Source organism: Capra hircus, chromosome 5 (genome assembly GCF_001704415.2).
Source record: "Capra hircus breed San Clemente chromosome 5, ASM170441v1, whole genome shotgun sequence".
Classification (NCBI taxonomy): domain Eukaryota; kingdom Metazoa; phylum Chordata; class Mammalia; order Artiodactyla; family Bovidae; genus Capra; species Capra hircus.
In genome coordinates, this window is record NC_030812.1 from 18,064,847 (window position 1) to 18,080,483 (window position 15,637).

The window sequence follows — 15,637 nt, forward strand, 5'->3', positions numbered from 1 at the left end:
TAGGGCTGCTGCCTTGGCTGCAGGCAGGGCTATTTGTGAGGTTTGTAAGGCAGGGTTATTTTGGGGAGAGGAACTGTGTAGAACAGAAGTGCTGTAAGTGACTGGAGGAGACTCAGTCATTGGTTGAATAATAAGCTGTACATGCACAGTGAGAAACTTCACAAAAGCTGGCAATAAACAGTGTCCAAGAAGCTATGACTTAAACAAAGACCCTAGCAGTCAATTCAGAGACAAAGAAGTTCTGACAAGCAAGAATGGAGAGATTTTCTAGGCATTCAAGAAATAGCTCAGTGACCTCATGCCTTAGAAATAACGCTACTCTCCCTCCACCCTCTAAGAAAGCTTAAAAGAACTGAACTAACTGCCTATCAGAACAAAACAGTCACAGAAGAAATGCTACAAAATCCAGATATTCAACATAATACCTGTAATATCCAGCATATGGTCAAAAATTACTAGCCATCTAAAGGAAGATGTGACCCACAATCAGGAAGAAAAAACAATCTGTTAATAGAAACCATGCTGGGATGGCCTACATATTGAAATTTGAAAACAAGAACTGTAGAGAAGCTATTGTAACTATATCCAAGAGCCAAAATAGAAAATATTGTCAAATGAATATGCAGATGGAAAATCTCAGCAGAAAAATATAAAATATAAAAAGAATCAAATGAAAATTCTAGAACACAAAGCACAAATTTAGAAATGAAAAAAAAATGCACTGGATTCAAACCCATAGAATGGATAGCACCAAGAGTGAGCCCTGTGTAAACTGTGGACTTTGGGTGATATGAGGTGTCCATGAAGATTCCTCCACTGAACAAATGCACCACTCTAGTGGGGGATGCTGATAATGAGAGAGGCTACGCATGTGCGGCAGGGAGTATGCGGAAAACCTCTGTCTATGCCCCTCAATTTTGCTGTAAACCTTAAACTGCTCTAAAAATAAAGTCTTAATAAAAAAAATTAATGGAAAAAGGAAAACTTACTGGAAGAAAAAATTTAGCAGATGACAGAAAAGTCAGGGAACTTGAAAATAGGTTGAAATCATTCATCTTGAAGATTAAAGGGAGGTTGGAAAAAAATGAACAAAACATCCATGATCTGTGAGACTGATTTTATCAATAATATATGTGGATTATGTGTGTGATTGTACATATGTGTGATTCTTAAACTTACATATCCAAGAAGCTTGACAAACAAGAAAACCACTCCTAAACGCATCTTATTTAAACTCTTAAAACAGAAGTAAATTTTGAACGGCAGAGGGGGAAAATGACTCAGTACATATAAGGGAAAACATCATATAAATGCTGGCTGCCTTTTTGTCAGAAACAATAGAAGAAGGAAGACAATGGAGTGGCATCTTTAAATATACCAATAACTGTATTAAATACAAAATGGATGAAACAGCCTAATTAATGAAAATAAGGGACTAGATAAAATAGCAGGGCCCAACTACATCCTATCAGAGATACACTTTCAAAATAAGAAGAAAAACAGTATACATGAAAACAGTAAATATAAGAAAGGCTGGCTCTACCAATGTCAAACAAAATATGCTTCAAGACAAGAGCTCTAGCAGAGTTAATAAGGAATATTTCAGTAACATGTAAAAGTCAATTAATCAGGAAAGATATAACAATAATAAAATATATAAGTACTTAATAATAGAGCTGCTAAGTAGGTGAAGCAAAAACCATACCAAAACAAGAAATAACAAAATCCACAATCAAAAGGGAAGATTTTTAATGCTCTCCTCTCAGTAAACAATTAAAAAATTGACAAAAAATGTAATAAGGACAGAAGATCTGAACTTTATCAACCACTTGTATCAAATTTCAGGATGCTACACCTGAAACTTTAATATTCACAAAATGTCTCAATAAATTTCACAAGACTACACTGTATGTTCTCTGACAATAATGGAGTTAATTTAGAAACCATTAATAAGATATCTAGAAAAATCACATAGTTTTAGACAACAACCCACTTTTATATTCCCATGAACAAAAGAAATCATAAGGAAAATTATTTTTAAAGAAATGATAATAGGAACACAATGTATCAAAATATGTGGAATTCAGCTAAAGCTGCTTATAAGGACATTTATACCTTTAAGTGCTTATTTTAGAAGAGAAGAATGGTTTAGAGACAATGATCTAATTTTTCTACCTTGAGAACTTAAGAAGTTAGAAAAAGTTAAACAAATAAACCCAAGGCAGACGTAGGGAAATTATGAAAGGTAAGATTATAAATCAATGAAGTACTAACAGAATTTTGAAAGTCAAAAACTGCTTCTTTGAAAAGATTAATAAAATTCTTAGTAAGAAAGACCTTAACATACATAGTATCTTCAAATTTTTCGAATCCAATGGGTATTCAGAATTTTAGATCTTAGAATATTTCTGTCCTATAAATATTGTATATTATATAATATCCTCAATGAGGTATGAGTAGCACCCTATAGTCAAACACATTAATATTTCTTAGTGAAAGGCATGCCTTAGTGAAAGACATACCCACTTTTAGAGGGTAAAGATTACAAATAGCCTCATCACAATTCAGGTCAGGTGGCGCAGAGGTTAGAGCGTCTGCCCGCAATACGGGAGACCCAGGTTCGATCACTGGGTCAGGAAGATCCCCTGGAGAAGGAAATGGCAACCCACTCCAGTACTCTTGCCTGGAGAATCCCATGGAGGGAGGCACCTGGTAGGCTACAGTCCATGGGGTCGCAAAGAGTCGGACACCACTGAATGACTTCGTGACTTCACTTTGGTGGCAAACGTCCAAAACAGATTGATTTTAGAGGTTTTCCTTTTAATTTCTGAATTGAAGCATTGCTATTGTGGATTTGTATCAAATTGATTACTCTTTTTTTACAGATAGGTCTTTGATGCTCTTGAATATATGAGAGTGTCCCATTACTAACTTTTAAGACATGATCTTGTCAGCTAAGATCACAGGATGAATTTTTTCCTCCTACAGCATCCATGAGACTAGAGAGTCAGAATATTTAGTAAATCCAATGACCCTTATAGTGACTTTTGCCTGGGTAGGTAAGTTTAGTCTGTCAGTTGTGTCCGACTCTTGCGACCCCATGGACTGTAGCTCTCCAGGCTCCTCTCTCCATAGGATTACATTTGACAGAAAAAACAACATTTGACTTCCAGGAAACTGGATTCTTCTTCTCGAACAAGGATAGAAATTTCAGAGAAAGAAGCATATTGTCCCCCAACATATAATTTTATAGTAAAATTAAAAAAAAAATCAACTTTCTAAACATACAGTAATAAATAGTGTTATATACAACAAAACAGAAGATATCCTTGGAATTTTACACAGCCAGCACCTGTATTTTCCATTTTAAAATTCCATTTTTTTGTCAAGCAAATTCCATGCAAAATATATTTCAAGTCAACAATGAAAAAAGCTTAAATCATCTAAAAGTAATTTCATGCCTTATTGAAAACTATCTTAGCAGAAAATTTATTATCCCAATTAAACATTATCTCCAGCTTTAGGGAAATCCAATTGTGCAAACCTAATTATTTAATTCTCAGGAAAATCATAACAGGAAGAATAGTAAGAGAACAGAATTAATAGTAATGACTGTAGAAATTTCCTTTAAAGCTCATGCAATACTCCTAACAGAAGCTAATTGGAGCCATGCATGCATTAAGTCAGATATATGTACTTACTATTACTGCTACTGCTGTCATTCCTAAGGGAGCTGGCTGCAACAGGGGGTAACATAAATGGTTTTGTGACACTGACTCTGGAATCTAAATAGAAAGCAATAATGCGTCAGTGTTGCATGGCGATTTACATAAATTAAAGACTCCTCAAAAGGTGAAGTGCAATATTAGAGTACTTTCCAGGCCTGCTTCCCAAATCTTGGTTATTCAGATACTATTTATTTTATACTGGGTCCTGCTATTCTATTTTTATTAAGAAATTCACCAAAGTCACCTTACAGAACAAAGATTCACTGCCTACACATGCTAATAAATGTAAATAATGCAAATGGCTGGAAATTGGTCACTTTTTCAAAATAAGTAATTAAAATTTCATATCATAGGGATGATAGTGGGGAGAAAGTTTCAATACAGGGTTAAGTGGTGAAGATGAGAATTCATACCTCAGAGTTAGACCCCTAGGGAAAAGATTTGAGAAGGGGACATTAAGAAGACTGAAAGTGAAGAAGAATATAATTGTATATTACTAATAAATATCAGGTGAAAATGAGTGACTATCTCATATATCATTTACTCATGCGCAATTCTGTACTTTGAAGATGGTTAAGTGTTGTTTGGGCTTGAACACCAAGAAGTATATAACTGTTTTTTTTTTTTTTTCATGCCACCGATATTTGCTTTTATATTAGACATACACACACACATGTCTTTTTCTAGCTACATATATATTTGAGTCAGAGGTAGATTCTTACCTACACATATGATTCAGTCTTGCTTTTTACACTTATCTTAGGAATGCTTGTATGTCTTACCTTTCTCAGGACTTGATGTTGAGGAAATCACACATTCACTCATTGTAGAAGCCACTATCTCCAAGTCCTTGAAGGCATCGATGGATTTATTAAAAATTCCAAAGAATTTCTCAGGAGTAAACTGCCTGGGTTCTGGGCTCTTAGATGATTTTTTTACATTCTAGAAGAAGAAGAAAAGAAAGATTAGGTTTTTCAAATAGTCTGCAGATTTAATTAATGTCAAAATAATAGACCACAAATATGTCCTTGACAGACTCAAGTGAAACGGACACTTTTAGACAACTGTTTTTTTTTTTTAAAATAACATTGTTAATATTTTAGGAACATATCCATTGAGTTAAATTTGAATTAGATTTTTTTGCCTCTCCACAGGGCATGCAGAATCTAGTTCTCCAACCAGGGATCAAACCTGTGTCCCCTTCAGTGGAAGCCCAGAGTCTTAATCCACTGGATCACCAGGGAAGTCTCTAGACAACTGTTTTAAAACTCATAATTCAAACTGGCACTATAGGACAAATGATTCTATGCAGTTCAGTCTGGTGCTCAATTCCGGATAAAAGGAAGAAGGTGGTGGTGAGGGTGAGTAAGGTGAAAGCAACGTTAAAACAATGAAATAATCCTCACAACAAATTATAGACTGTTCTCTTTAAAGATGTTCATTAAAATCATTACTTCTCATTAAAAATATACACAACACATGCTCCAAATATGCACTAATTAAGAAGTCTAATGATGATAAATACTGGCAAGGACCTGGAGCAGAGGGGGTCTCTTATATACCGGTGGAATGACATAAATTGGCACTTTGATATTAGTAAGGTTGGACATGTGCCCATCCTGTGACCCAGAAATTCCACTCCTAGGTAACTACTTTAAGGAAACTCTTGCAAGATGTACCAGGAGGCATATTAAGAAAGTTCTTGCCAGCAGTGTTCATTAATTCTTACACCAATCAACAGGAGAGTGGTTTAATAAACACTGGTATATTGAATCAATGAACCGTTTATGAACAGTAGAAAAAACAGTCCTTTGGACTCTGTGGGAGAGGGAGAGGGTGGGATGATTTGGGAGAATGGCATTGAAACATGTATAATATCATATAAGAAACGAATCGCCAGTCTAAGTTTGATGCAGGATACAGGATGCCTGGGGCTGGTGCACTGGGATGACCCAGAGGGATGGTAAGGGGAGGGAGGTGGGAGGGGGGTTCAGGATGGGGAACACGTGTACACCCATGATGGATTCATGTTGATGCATGGCAAAACCAATACAATATTGTAAAGTAATTAGCCTCCAATTAAAATAAATAAATTTAAATTAAAAAAAAAAAAACAAAGTCAAACTGATTTCCTCACTCCTGGACTTTTTTTTTTTTTAATGTGGACCATTTTTAAAGTTTTTATTGAATTTGTTGCAATATTTTTCCTGTTTTACATTTTTTGACTGAGAGGCATGTGGGGTCTCAGTTCCCTAACCAGGGATTGAACTGGCATGCCCTAGATTGGAAGGCAAAATCTTAACCACTGGACCACCAGGGAAGTCCCTATTGGTTTGTTCTAGAAATGTGCATTTTGCATCTAAGAGCAGAATATAGCCTGAAGATTTCTCAGTATTCTCCACTCTCTGTTTTGTTATTTTGCATAGAGCATCTCTCCCTGGGATACAGTTAGGAAAAATGGATGAGGAAATTCAGATTTAGAGACTGATTTGTTAAAACCATGTCTTGAGTAAGAGGCAGATTTGGGATTAGAACTCAGGCATTGCTTTATTCTCCGTTCATGCAATTAAAAAATCATTCTCTGTGACAGACACTTCTGTGCCAGGTACCGTGTTATAAACCTGAACAAGTAAGTAATTAGCCTCCAATTAAAATAAATAAATTTATATTTAAAAAAAAAAAACCTGAACAAGAGAGTCTTTTTCTGTGGAGAGCTCACACTCTTGTTGGGGAGACAATTATAATATGCTGTGAATTTAGAGATATACGCAGGATGCTATGTCCTCAGAGAAGGTACATTCTACATCAATGAATTTATTTTTTGTTTTTATTATTTGGCTGCACTGCACAGGAGAAGGCAATGGCACTCCACTCCAGTACTCTTGTCTGGAAAAATCCCATGGACGGAGGAGCCTGGTAGGCTGCAGTCCATGAGGTCGCTAACAGTCGGGCACGACTGAGTGACTTCACTTTCGCTTTTCACTTTCATGCACTGGAGAAGGAAATGGCAGCCCACTCCAACGTTCTTGCCTGGAGAATCCCAGGGACAAAGAAGCCTGGTGGGCTGCCGTGTATGAGGTCGCAGAGTCTGACACAGTGAAGCGACTTGGCGGCAGCAGCAGAAGTTGTGGCATTTTAGTCACCTGACCAGGCATTGAACCTGGGCCCTTGGCAGTGAACGCACAGGATCTTAACCATTAACCCACCGGGGAATTACCTCAATGAGTTTATTTTAAGCATTTACAGTCTCCCTATATGCATATATATAATTTCCCTTCCTGATTTGCCAGTAGGGATTTAAGTCCATCCTAATTGGCCTCTGTGCCCTTGCTCACCTCCTCTACAACCATCTTCCACACTCACCTGGCATCTGAGCATATGGAATCACAAATATCCCCATACGTCCCACCCTTTTCGTTCTCTGCACCTCTGCTCCTGTCTTTGCCTGTGGTTCCTTGCTGCTTCATCTTTCTAGGCAACTTGGATTCTCTCTGTAAACTCAACTGAAGAGTCACCTTTTCTAAGATGTCCCTGATTTTTCATGGCACATTTACTCTCAAAGTGGGGCTTCCCTGGGGGCTCTGATGGTAAAGAATCTGCCTGCAGTGTGGGAGGCCTGAGTTCAATCCCTGGTTCTGGAAGATCCCCTGGAGAAGGGAATGGCTACCCATTCCAGTATTCTGAATCCAGAATTCCATAGCCATAGGAGCCTGGCGGGCTACAGTCCGTGGGGTCGTAAAGAGTCAGACACGACTGAGCAACAAGCACTCTCATAGTATATAAAAAAAAAAAAAAATTAACTACAGCTTTAATAATCAATGTGGATATCTTATAAACATAATGTGGAGTGAAAGAAGCAAGTCTCAAAAGCATAAAAAGAGTCTGATTTTCTATAAAATCCCCAAACAAGTCAAAGCTATATTTTAGGAATTCATAAATATATGAAAAGTGAAAGTTGCTCAGTCATGTCTTTCTGACCCCATGGACTATACAGTCCATGGAATTCTCCAGGACAGAATACTGGAGTGGGTAGCCTTTCCCTTCTGAAGGGGATCTTCTCAAACATAGTTATCTATAAATAAAAGCAGGTAATAATAATTAGAGTTAATACCTATGTACCACTATGTTAACCTCTGAAACAACTGAGAGATACCACCTGGTATGAATCTCTTGGGTTCTAGCCAAAGTGCCATGGTTAGTAAATTTATACTTTTTGGTATCTGGAATGTTCTTCTAGATGAATTGCCACTTATTGACCAATTAATTCATCTTTCAGGCCCTAGGGCATATCTTATTTTCTTCATGACACCTTGTCTGGTATACTCTACTTTTTGTGACCTCTCCTTATCATTGCCATTAGTATATCATTCATACTGATATGATAAAAAGGGATGCTAACTCTAAGATGTCATTGATTATAAGATACATTCTGATTGGGAAATTAGAAAGTAAAACAGTAGAAATGATGAATTATAGTGATTAGGTGACTGGCAGTATGAGAATTTTAAGATTGGAGAGCACAAATGGGATGAAGGTTGGGTCTTAGAGAGTGACTGGAATTTGAATGGAGACAGAGTATTTGACTATTACTATAGAGAATCATCGGAGAAGGCAATGGCACTCCACTCCAGTTCTCTTGCCTGGAAAATCCCATGGACGGAGGAGCCTGGAAGGCTGCAGTCCATGGGGTCACTGAGGGTCGGACACAACTGAGTGACTTCACTTTCACTTTTCACTTTCATGCATTGGAGAAGGAAATGGCAACCCACTCCAGTGTTCTTGCCTGGAGAATCCCAGGGACGGGGGAGCCTGATGGGCTGCCGTCTATGGGGTCGCACAGAGTTGGACACGACTGAAGTGACTTAGCATAGAGCATCATGGTTAAAGCCTTAGGTTGGAACTTCAAGAAGGCCTGTAGGTTAAACCTTGGCTTGTGAACTCTATGCCAAAACAGGTGTCCCAAGAGGTCATTTATTAGATAGACATAGTGTTATAAGATTTTAAAAAACTGTTAACATTTTACTTTGCCAAATTTGCATGATAAAAATTCCTTCATAATGATGAATAAAAATTCATCATTAATCATGTAATATCGACTCTTCTTTGTCCCCATTTTATGTGTAAAGAAGGTGAGCAAAACTATTTCTGAACAGAGCCAGGATTTGACCTCCAGCATCTCTAATCTCTAGTGGGTACACTGCTTCTTTCATATGCTTTGAACCCAAAGCACTGCCATACCCATACTCTGAAGTGACGACTAATCATCAAATGACCCAAAGACATCGAAATGCACTACTTTGTTGTGATGTTATTACTATAGATAAGAGGTCAAGTGTTCATTATAGGCAATTTTCCATTTAAAGGTAAATGAACATTGGTAACCTCACAGGAAGGCTATGAGAACCTTATCCACAAGATAAAGTCAGGGTTGTTTTTATAAGTGTATTGTGAATACATTTATTTTTATATTAAGTTACAACATTTAATTGTCTTAATATACATTTCAGTTGTGATATAACTACAAACATTTATTTTCTGTGCTCATCTTCGAAATTTTTTTAATTACAAATTTATAAATTAAAAATCTCACAAACACATCTCCACCCCTGCCACCACTAATCAGTCATAGGTTACAGAGTTGAGTAATAAAAAGCAGTCCCAATACAAAGTTACCTCAAATGAGTGTTCTTCCATGCACTCCACAAGGTCATCAACTATTTTCACAAGTTTGTCTATGATAGAATAATTGCTCAAGCCTTCAGAAATATTTGAAAACTTGTCCAGAAGATCAGTCAAGCTGACTGACAGTTGTTCCACCATCTCGCTTATCCAACAATGACTAGGCTGTAAGAAATTAAAAGAAAAGACAAAGCACCTGTTTTAAGTACAGTCACTGATTACTGGACAAAAGATTTCCTTCTATTAGAACAGGTTCGTTCTTAGGTTTTGTTTAAGTCATATCTCACAGCTGTTTCAAAATTTCCAAATGCATAAAGATCAGAAGACATTGTTGATGGTAAAGATTTTGCCCTTCCATAGAGATGAAATTAAGACAGAGCCCTTGACAAGGTTCAGATACTGCAAAATTTAATTCTATGGAAGCACATTTATTTCTTACTTACTGTATTCTGAAAAGAATTTAACCCAGAGAAATTTTTTTTTAAAGTTATAGTGGGAAAGGTTCCTATGTTCTTCAAGGAACTTCCAGTCTTTGGGGGGACTAGAATATGAATCAGAGGATCAATAATAGCTTATTTTTCTCAAGATCTTGATAGATTTCAAAGCTTCTACATAGCTGAGTTTCTGTGGGTGTTAAAAAAAAAAAAAAGCCCTGGCAAAATATGGTCTGGGAGAGAAGCACTTTGGCTTCAGTGGCAGGACCAGCTACATAATTTGGGGGGCTAACAGCAAAATGGAAATGTATTTACTGTTCAAAACGTGTTCAAAAAATGATGAAGCATTTCACGACGGTGACAGAAGAGCATGAAGCCAAGTGTGGAGCCCCACTCATGAAGCCAGCCCCGTCCACTGGTTAGAAGCTCAAGCCTTGGAATAAAGCAAAACTGGGTTCAATTCTGGCTGAGAGAATCCCAACAAGCTACATAAATTCTCTGAACCTTATTTTGCCCCTCTGTAGAAAGGGAATAACGGAAGTAAGGCAGTTTTGAGGCGATGAGGTACATAATTTGAATGTAAGTTTCATGAGGGTAGGATTTTTATAAAATTGTGTTTCCTGTGGTGTTCCTGAGACCTAGAATAGTGTCTGGCATATGGGTGTTGCTCAGAAACTGATTGCTTAACTGATATAGAAGTGAAAGAAAAAAAAAGTGAGAAAAAATACTACATAACAGGGGTCCCAACATTTTCTGGAAAGGGCTAGATGGCAAATATTTTCAAGCTTTGTATGCCAATAGGCAAAAATCAAGAATATTGCGTAGGTCCAGTTATACAAGAGAAAATGAATTTCTATCCATTCTTATTACCATTTAAAAAGTAATGATTATAATTAGATATAATTTCTTTTGCATAATTAATAATTTAGCTTCTTTTGTAACACAGGTTTAGCAATAAGAAGACTGGAACTCTTTATTGGGTCAACATTTTTGTTCACTTAGGGTTAAAAGCATTCTCTATTATCAAGCAGACTATAAATGTTCATCTGTAAAAAGACAAACTCAGCTGGCTGTACATATAATATCAGCAACATACTGGATCTGGTCTATAGAGTGTAGTTTGCCAACCCCTCTTATACATTTGCAGATAAATAAAGGTTTAGATTATTAGGGAAAACTTCTTAGCATATTAGAATGAATCATAGCATTTTTAGAAATTAAATGTGACACCACTTAAAATAATTGGAAATTTACATACTTTGTACATTGTAATATTCTCTTTTCTCATAAAGAACTTTGAAGTCTAGGTTCTGATTTATATTTTTAACTGTTAAAATGTTATAATGAAAAAAATAAGATAGATATTAGACAAAGGTAAAATGGTCTTGGCTTATTAAGATCTCACATAATTTTAAATTATTTCTATTGTGATAAAAATACATTATCAGAGAGGGTAACCAATGCCATGTAAAATGAATAAAACCCACTATAGTTTATTTTTCTACTTACCAGCAGAATATCTCTGTGGGGGAAAGTCATGTAATTCATGTTTTCTAAATTATACAAGAGAGCCATTTTATATTTATTTCATAGAACAATTTTAATAAATATGACCCAGTCAAAGGGAAACTGGTTTCTCTACAGATAGGTACACTGCAATTTCTGGAAGCATTAAATGCCATTCAAAACTTTTAGGGAGTGTTGGCTCTGGCTTCAGATAAGCAGAATAAACAAACTCCTAGTGGGAATTAGTTCAATTGGCCATTTCACTGGACTCACCAACCCAGCTCTCAAAGACTAAGTGTTTCCAAAATATGCTGAGAATGAACTCTTTGTTTTATAAAATCAGTGCTTATCTTAAGCACATGCAAGTTCATATTTGCATCATTAACAAGTCCTTTACAAGCTGTCAGTCTTTCTTTGGAGGCTGATTGCTTACCCAAGTTTCCCTCCCTTTAGACAGCGATAATTCCCTTTAGATAGTCATCCCTATCAGCAAGGGGCAGATTTCCTAGGATATGGAAAACAGCACATTCTGTAAATACCACTTTAGTAGTATTTATATGGTAGAATAGCCTTCACCAGTTAGTTCATCCCACTGAAATTGTGCAAATTTTTCCATGGCAAGTACAGCTCATGTACTAATCTTTTCAAACTCTGTCCTTGCTCCACTTTATGAATAAGCTCGCCTGTCCTCTCTGATCCTCTGACGTGTAGGAACCAAAATCAAACTCCCCTATTATGAATTAAGGTACTGTGGTCTTTGCGTTAAATGAACAGGTTGTTTTTTCTTTTTGGTTTTTTGTTTGTTTGTTGCTTTTTTGTGGTTAAAGCAGAAAGGAGCTTGTTTACATGTTTCTTAGTTTTAAATGGGGAACACTGGGGTGCTTACTGTCACTTCTGTTTATCTCTATCTTCAACTGAACTCTATGTTTACATTCCTCATTCAAGTTCTTATTTAGCTATGAGTACTCACCCCATGGCCACCCACCCTTGTTTTCACATACCTCATCAACAGTCCAAGCAATCAACTTTCCCAGAAACATTTTCAACCCTAAACCTGTAATTTCTTACTGTTAAATCATGGAAATCCCATAATCGAATCCTAGCCCAATACCTGCCCCTTTAAGGTTATGAAAAATTCATTGATATTTGACATAAACATTGAGACTACACTGCTGAAAAATATATTTCTAAACACCTTTAACTGTATTTCATTTATTATACATTCTTGCATAATTTTCTTCGAAAGACTAATCAATTCAAAGCTATTTCTTTTCACTAATCTGTTTAAACAGCTATATTTTAGCTTTTAAAGTTTACTGAATTTAGGAGAGATAAAACTGAGGTAAACAATATTAAATATCAGCCAGTTTTAACTTGTCTGCCTACAAGAAAGGAAACCAGCCTTGACTAGAATACCAAGCAGTTTCGCATTTTCTTTTTAATTAAATCTAGTCAATGATTTGTAGACAGCAAAACACAGTGACCTAAATATTTCATTTGTGAGATGATATGAAGTCTGTTTTTCAACTCTTACAAGATTATTATGATTAGGAAATAGATAATTAAGTGTGCAATTCACAAATTTAAGTTTTTCCTTTACCTTAATAAACAGGCATTATTCATCTTTCAGAGACCATTTTAAACAAATAGTTTTATATTGTACAACTATTAACTCACAATATATATTAGAAGAATAGAAGATATAAATAATGTTCTCTTTCACTAGAAGAATGTGAAAGATCAGTAAAGTTGATAGAGTCAGACAGGACATCAAAGAGGTGATGTAAAGAGCATGTTTCAAATTCCTGAAGTACATATAATGTAATGTTTTATTCACTCATATACACACAAAAAGAAATATAGTTTTTTGCTTCGAAAGGGAAAACTTGTCTGGATTTTCCTTAACTTCATACTCTTAATTTCTTACCTTCTTTTTTGGTAGCCTGTTACATTTTCTGGATCAATTATAACAGCTCTATTTAGGATTATTGGAGCAACATATGCTTTCATTCATATTTGTGTGTGTATATATAAATGATATATAACACGCGTCATTCTAGAATGCTAACTGAATCGATGACATTGAATCAATGTCCTTGACCTGCTTGCATGCCACCACCACAGAAGATCTGGGTAAAAACTATGAACTTCCTAAGGATCTTAAAAGTACCATAAGCACCAAATTAATGATAAGATTTAAAAAAAAAAACTACAATTGAAAGCATTCTAAACATAATTAAGAATATGACCACTTCCAAAAATCAACAGTGAAAACTCACACATTCACACAAATATAAATTAGATGATACGTGGATTTCACAGGATGTGTGATATAATATCTCTGCAGACGTAGAACTGGTAAATTTGAGAACATGGCTGAAATAAAAACATCCGAGAGACTTGCTAAATCTGGCCTGCCTTCTTCTCTCCATCCCCTGCTTCATTTAAGAAACTATGCTGGTTTATTAGCTGAAAACATTTGACTCAGGATTCTGCATCAGTCTTAGATGAAGAGTCTCCAAGAGCAGCCCAGAAGCCTTTGGAACTAGAATCTGAAAGTGGAAAAAACACACACTAATGTTTCTTCACGGAGGTACTTGGCACTACTTTTTCATTTAGTAACTGTTCTTTGAGAGAGATGTGTCTGCTTTGTCAGGAAGCCTCATGGAGGTATGTGCACTGTGAGGAATTCTCCACAAAGGAGCTGGCGTAAAACATCCATTAGAGATTCTGAGGGAGCAAAGCCCTGGCTCATAAACTATGAGGCTTCTGAGGAATATTCACAATGAGTCTTCTACCCCATCTTCTAATCCAACTAATCTAATTACCAGCATTACCGCCCAGTTTGATTGTTTCTGTTTTGCTTTCTTTAATGTGTGTCAACCTTCAATCTTGCCAGAATTAGAAGTATGAATGCCCACAGGCACAAAGCACCCCTTTCTTTCCTCTTGCGCTTCCAGCATTTACCTCCTGGCTGGTTAGTCAAAAAGAATCTAGCACTATGGCGCTAGAATCGTAACGGTTTAGATCTGGAAGAAATGCTAAAAGACCATCTGGTCCAGTCCCACCAATTTCATAAACGGGAAAATCAAGGAAGGTCTTGAGCAGTGAAGTGGTTCACCAAGGTTACACAACAAATTTAAAACAAATGCCAGAAACCAAGACTCCCAAGCACTTGCCTGGTTCTTTCATCAGTAAATACAGTCAAAACACATACAGCTGCAGCACTTTCTTCTGCTGGGCTCTCCATGACTCATGTGGTCCCACTTCCGGACGAGACACACTGGTCCTTAAACTCAGTTAAGAGATTACTTAGGAATTAGAAATGGCTCTGTCTCATTTCAATGAATCCAGAACTGTATTATAGGAACCAGATTTCTTCCAGTAACTGTTGCAACCAAATAACAAATGCTAATTGCTATTAGCGGGCTTCCCTGGTGGCTCAGCCGGTAAAGAATCCACCCGCAATGCAGGAGATCAAGGTTGGATCCTTAGGTCAGGAAGATCCCCTGGAGAAGGGAATAGCAACCCACTTTACTATTCTTGCCTGGGAAATCCCATGGGCAAAGGAGCCTGGGTGAGCTACAGACCATGGGCTCACAAGAGTTGGACACAACTTAGCGACTAAACCATCACCACCAATTGACTTTAATGGACTTTCCTTACTCCTTCTGGTTTTTACTCTTAGGACTAGAAAGCAGACACTCCTTGCCAATCTCGAACATTTCATGGGCAGGCAGATTTAAAACATTCCTATAAAAACACTTCGTAAAATATTGTGTGCTCAAGTTACTGCTGTAGAGTCTCCAAAATCTTAAGTCCTTTTTTGAGCTGGGTTTTGTCATGATTTATTTTAGTCCTCTCTCTAAACAATTAATTTGGGTCTTCAGTGTTCACTGCAGACATCTAACTGCATTTTCTTGCTTTAATTAAAGTGAGTAGAAACCTCAATCTGATTAAGATGGTAATCAGTCCAAACACTATAAATACATGTGGTTTCCCCAGGCAGGCCTATAAATGGCCTCTGAGCCAGATACAAAATAGCGCCAAGAAGAACATCGGAGATGAGGGCAGCCCTGATGAACTAGGGGCTGAGTCTAGCCCTAACTCTGTTAGCACACTTTGTGATTTTAGGCAAGTCACTTAATCTATTCAGAGCATCACTTTCTCTGTCTCTAAAATATCTCTGTCTAATCTGTGTGAGCCAATAGAGGGACCATTAGCCACCCTCAGCTACTCATCACTCAAAATGTGGCCAGTATGACTGAGGAACTAAAATATTAAGTTTGC

The 15,637-nt window shown here is 36.7% G+C and overlaps 1 protein-coding gene across 2 annotated transcripts in view; it reads right to left on the reverse strand.

Annotated features, from left to right (window-relative positions):
• Positions 1 to 15,637, reverse strand: part of KITLG (KIT ligand) — a 107,293-nt gene that overhangs the window by 20,215 nt on the left and 71,441 nt on the right. Inside the window, 3 exon segments of one of the 2 annotated variants that reach the window (NM_001285670.1) lie at positions 3,702 to 3,785; positions 4,511 to 4,670; positions 9,402 to 9,572. In NM_001285670.1, coding sequence (NP_001272599.1) covers positions 3,702 to 3,785; positions 4,511 to 4,670; positions 9,402 to 9,572 — 415 coding nt within the window. 2 annotated transcript variants of the gene reach the window in all.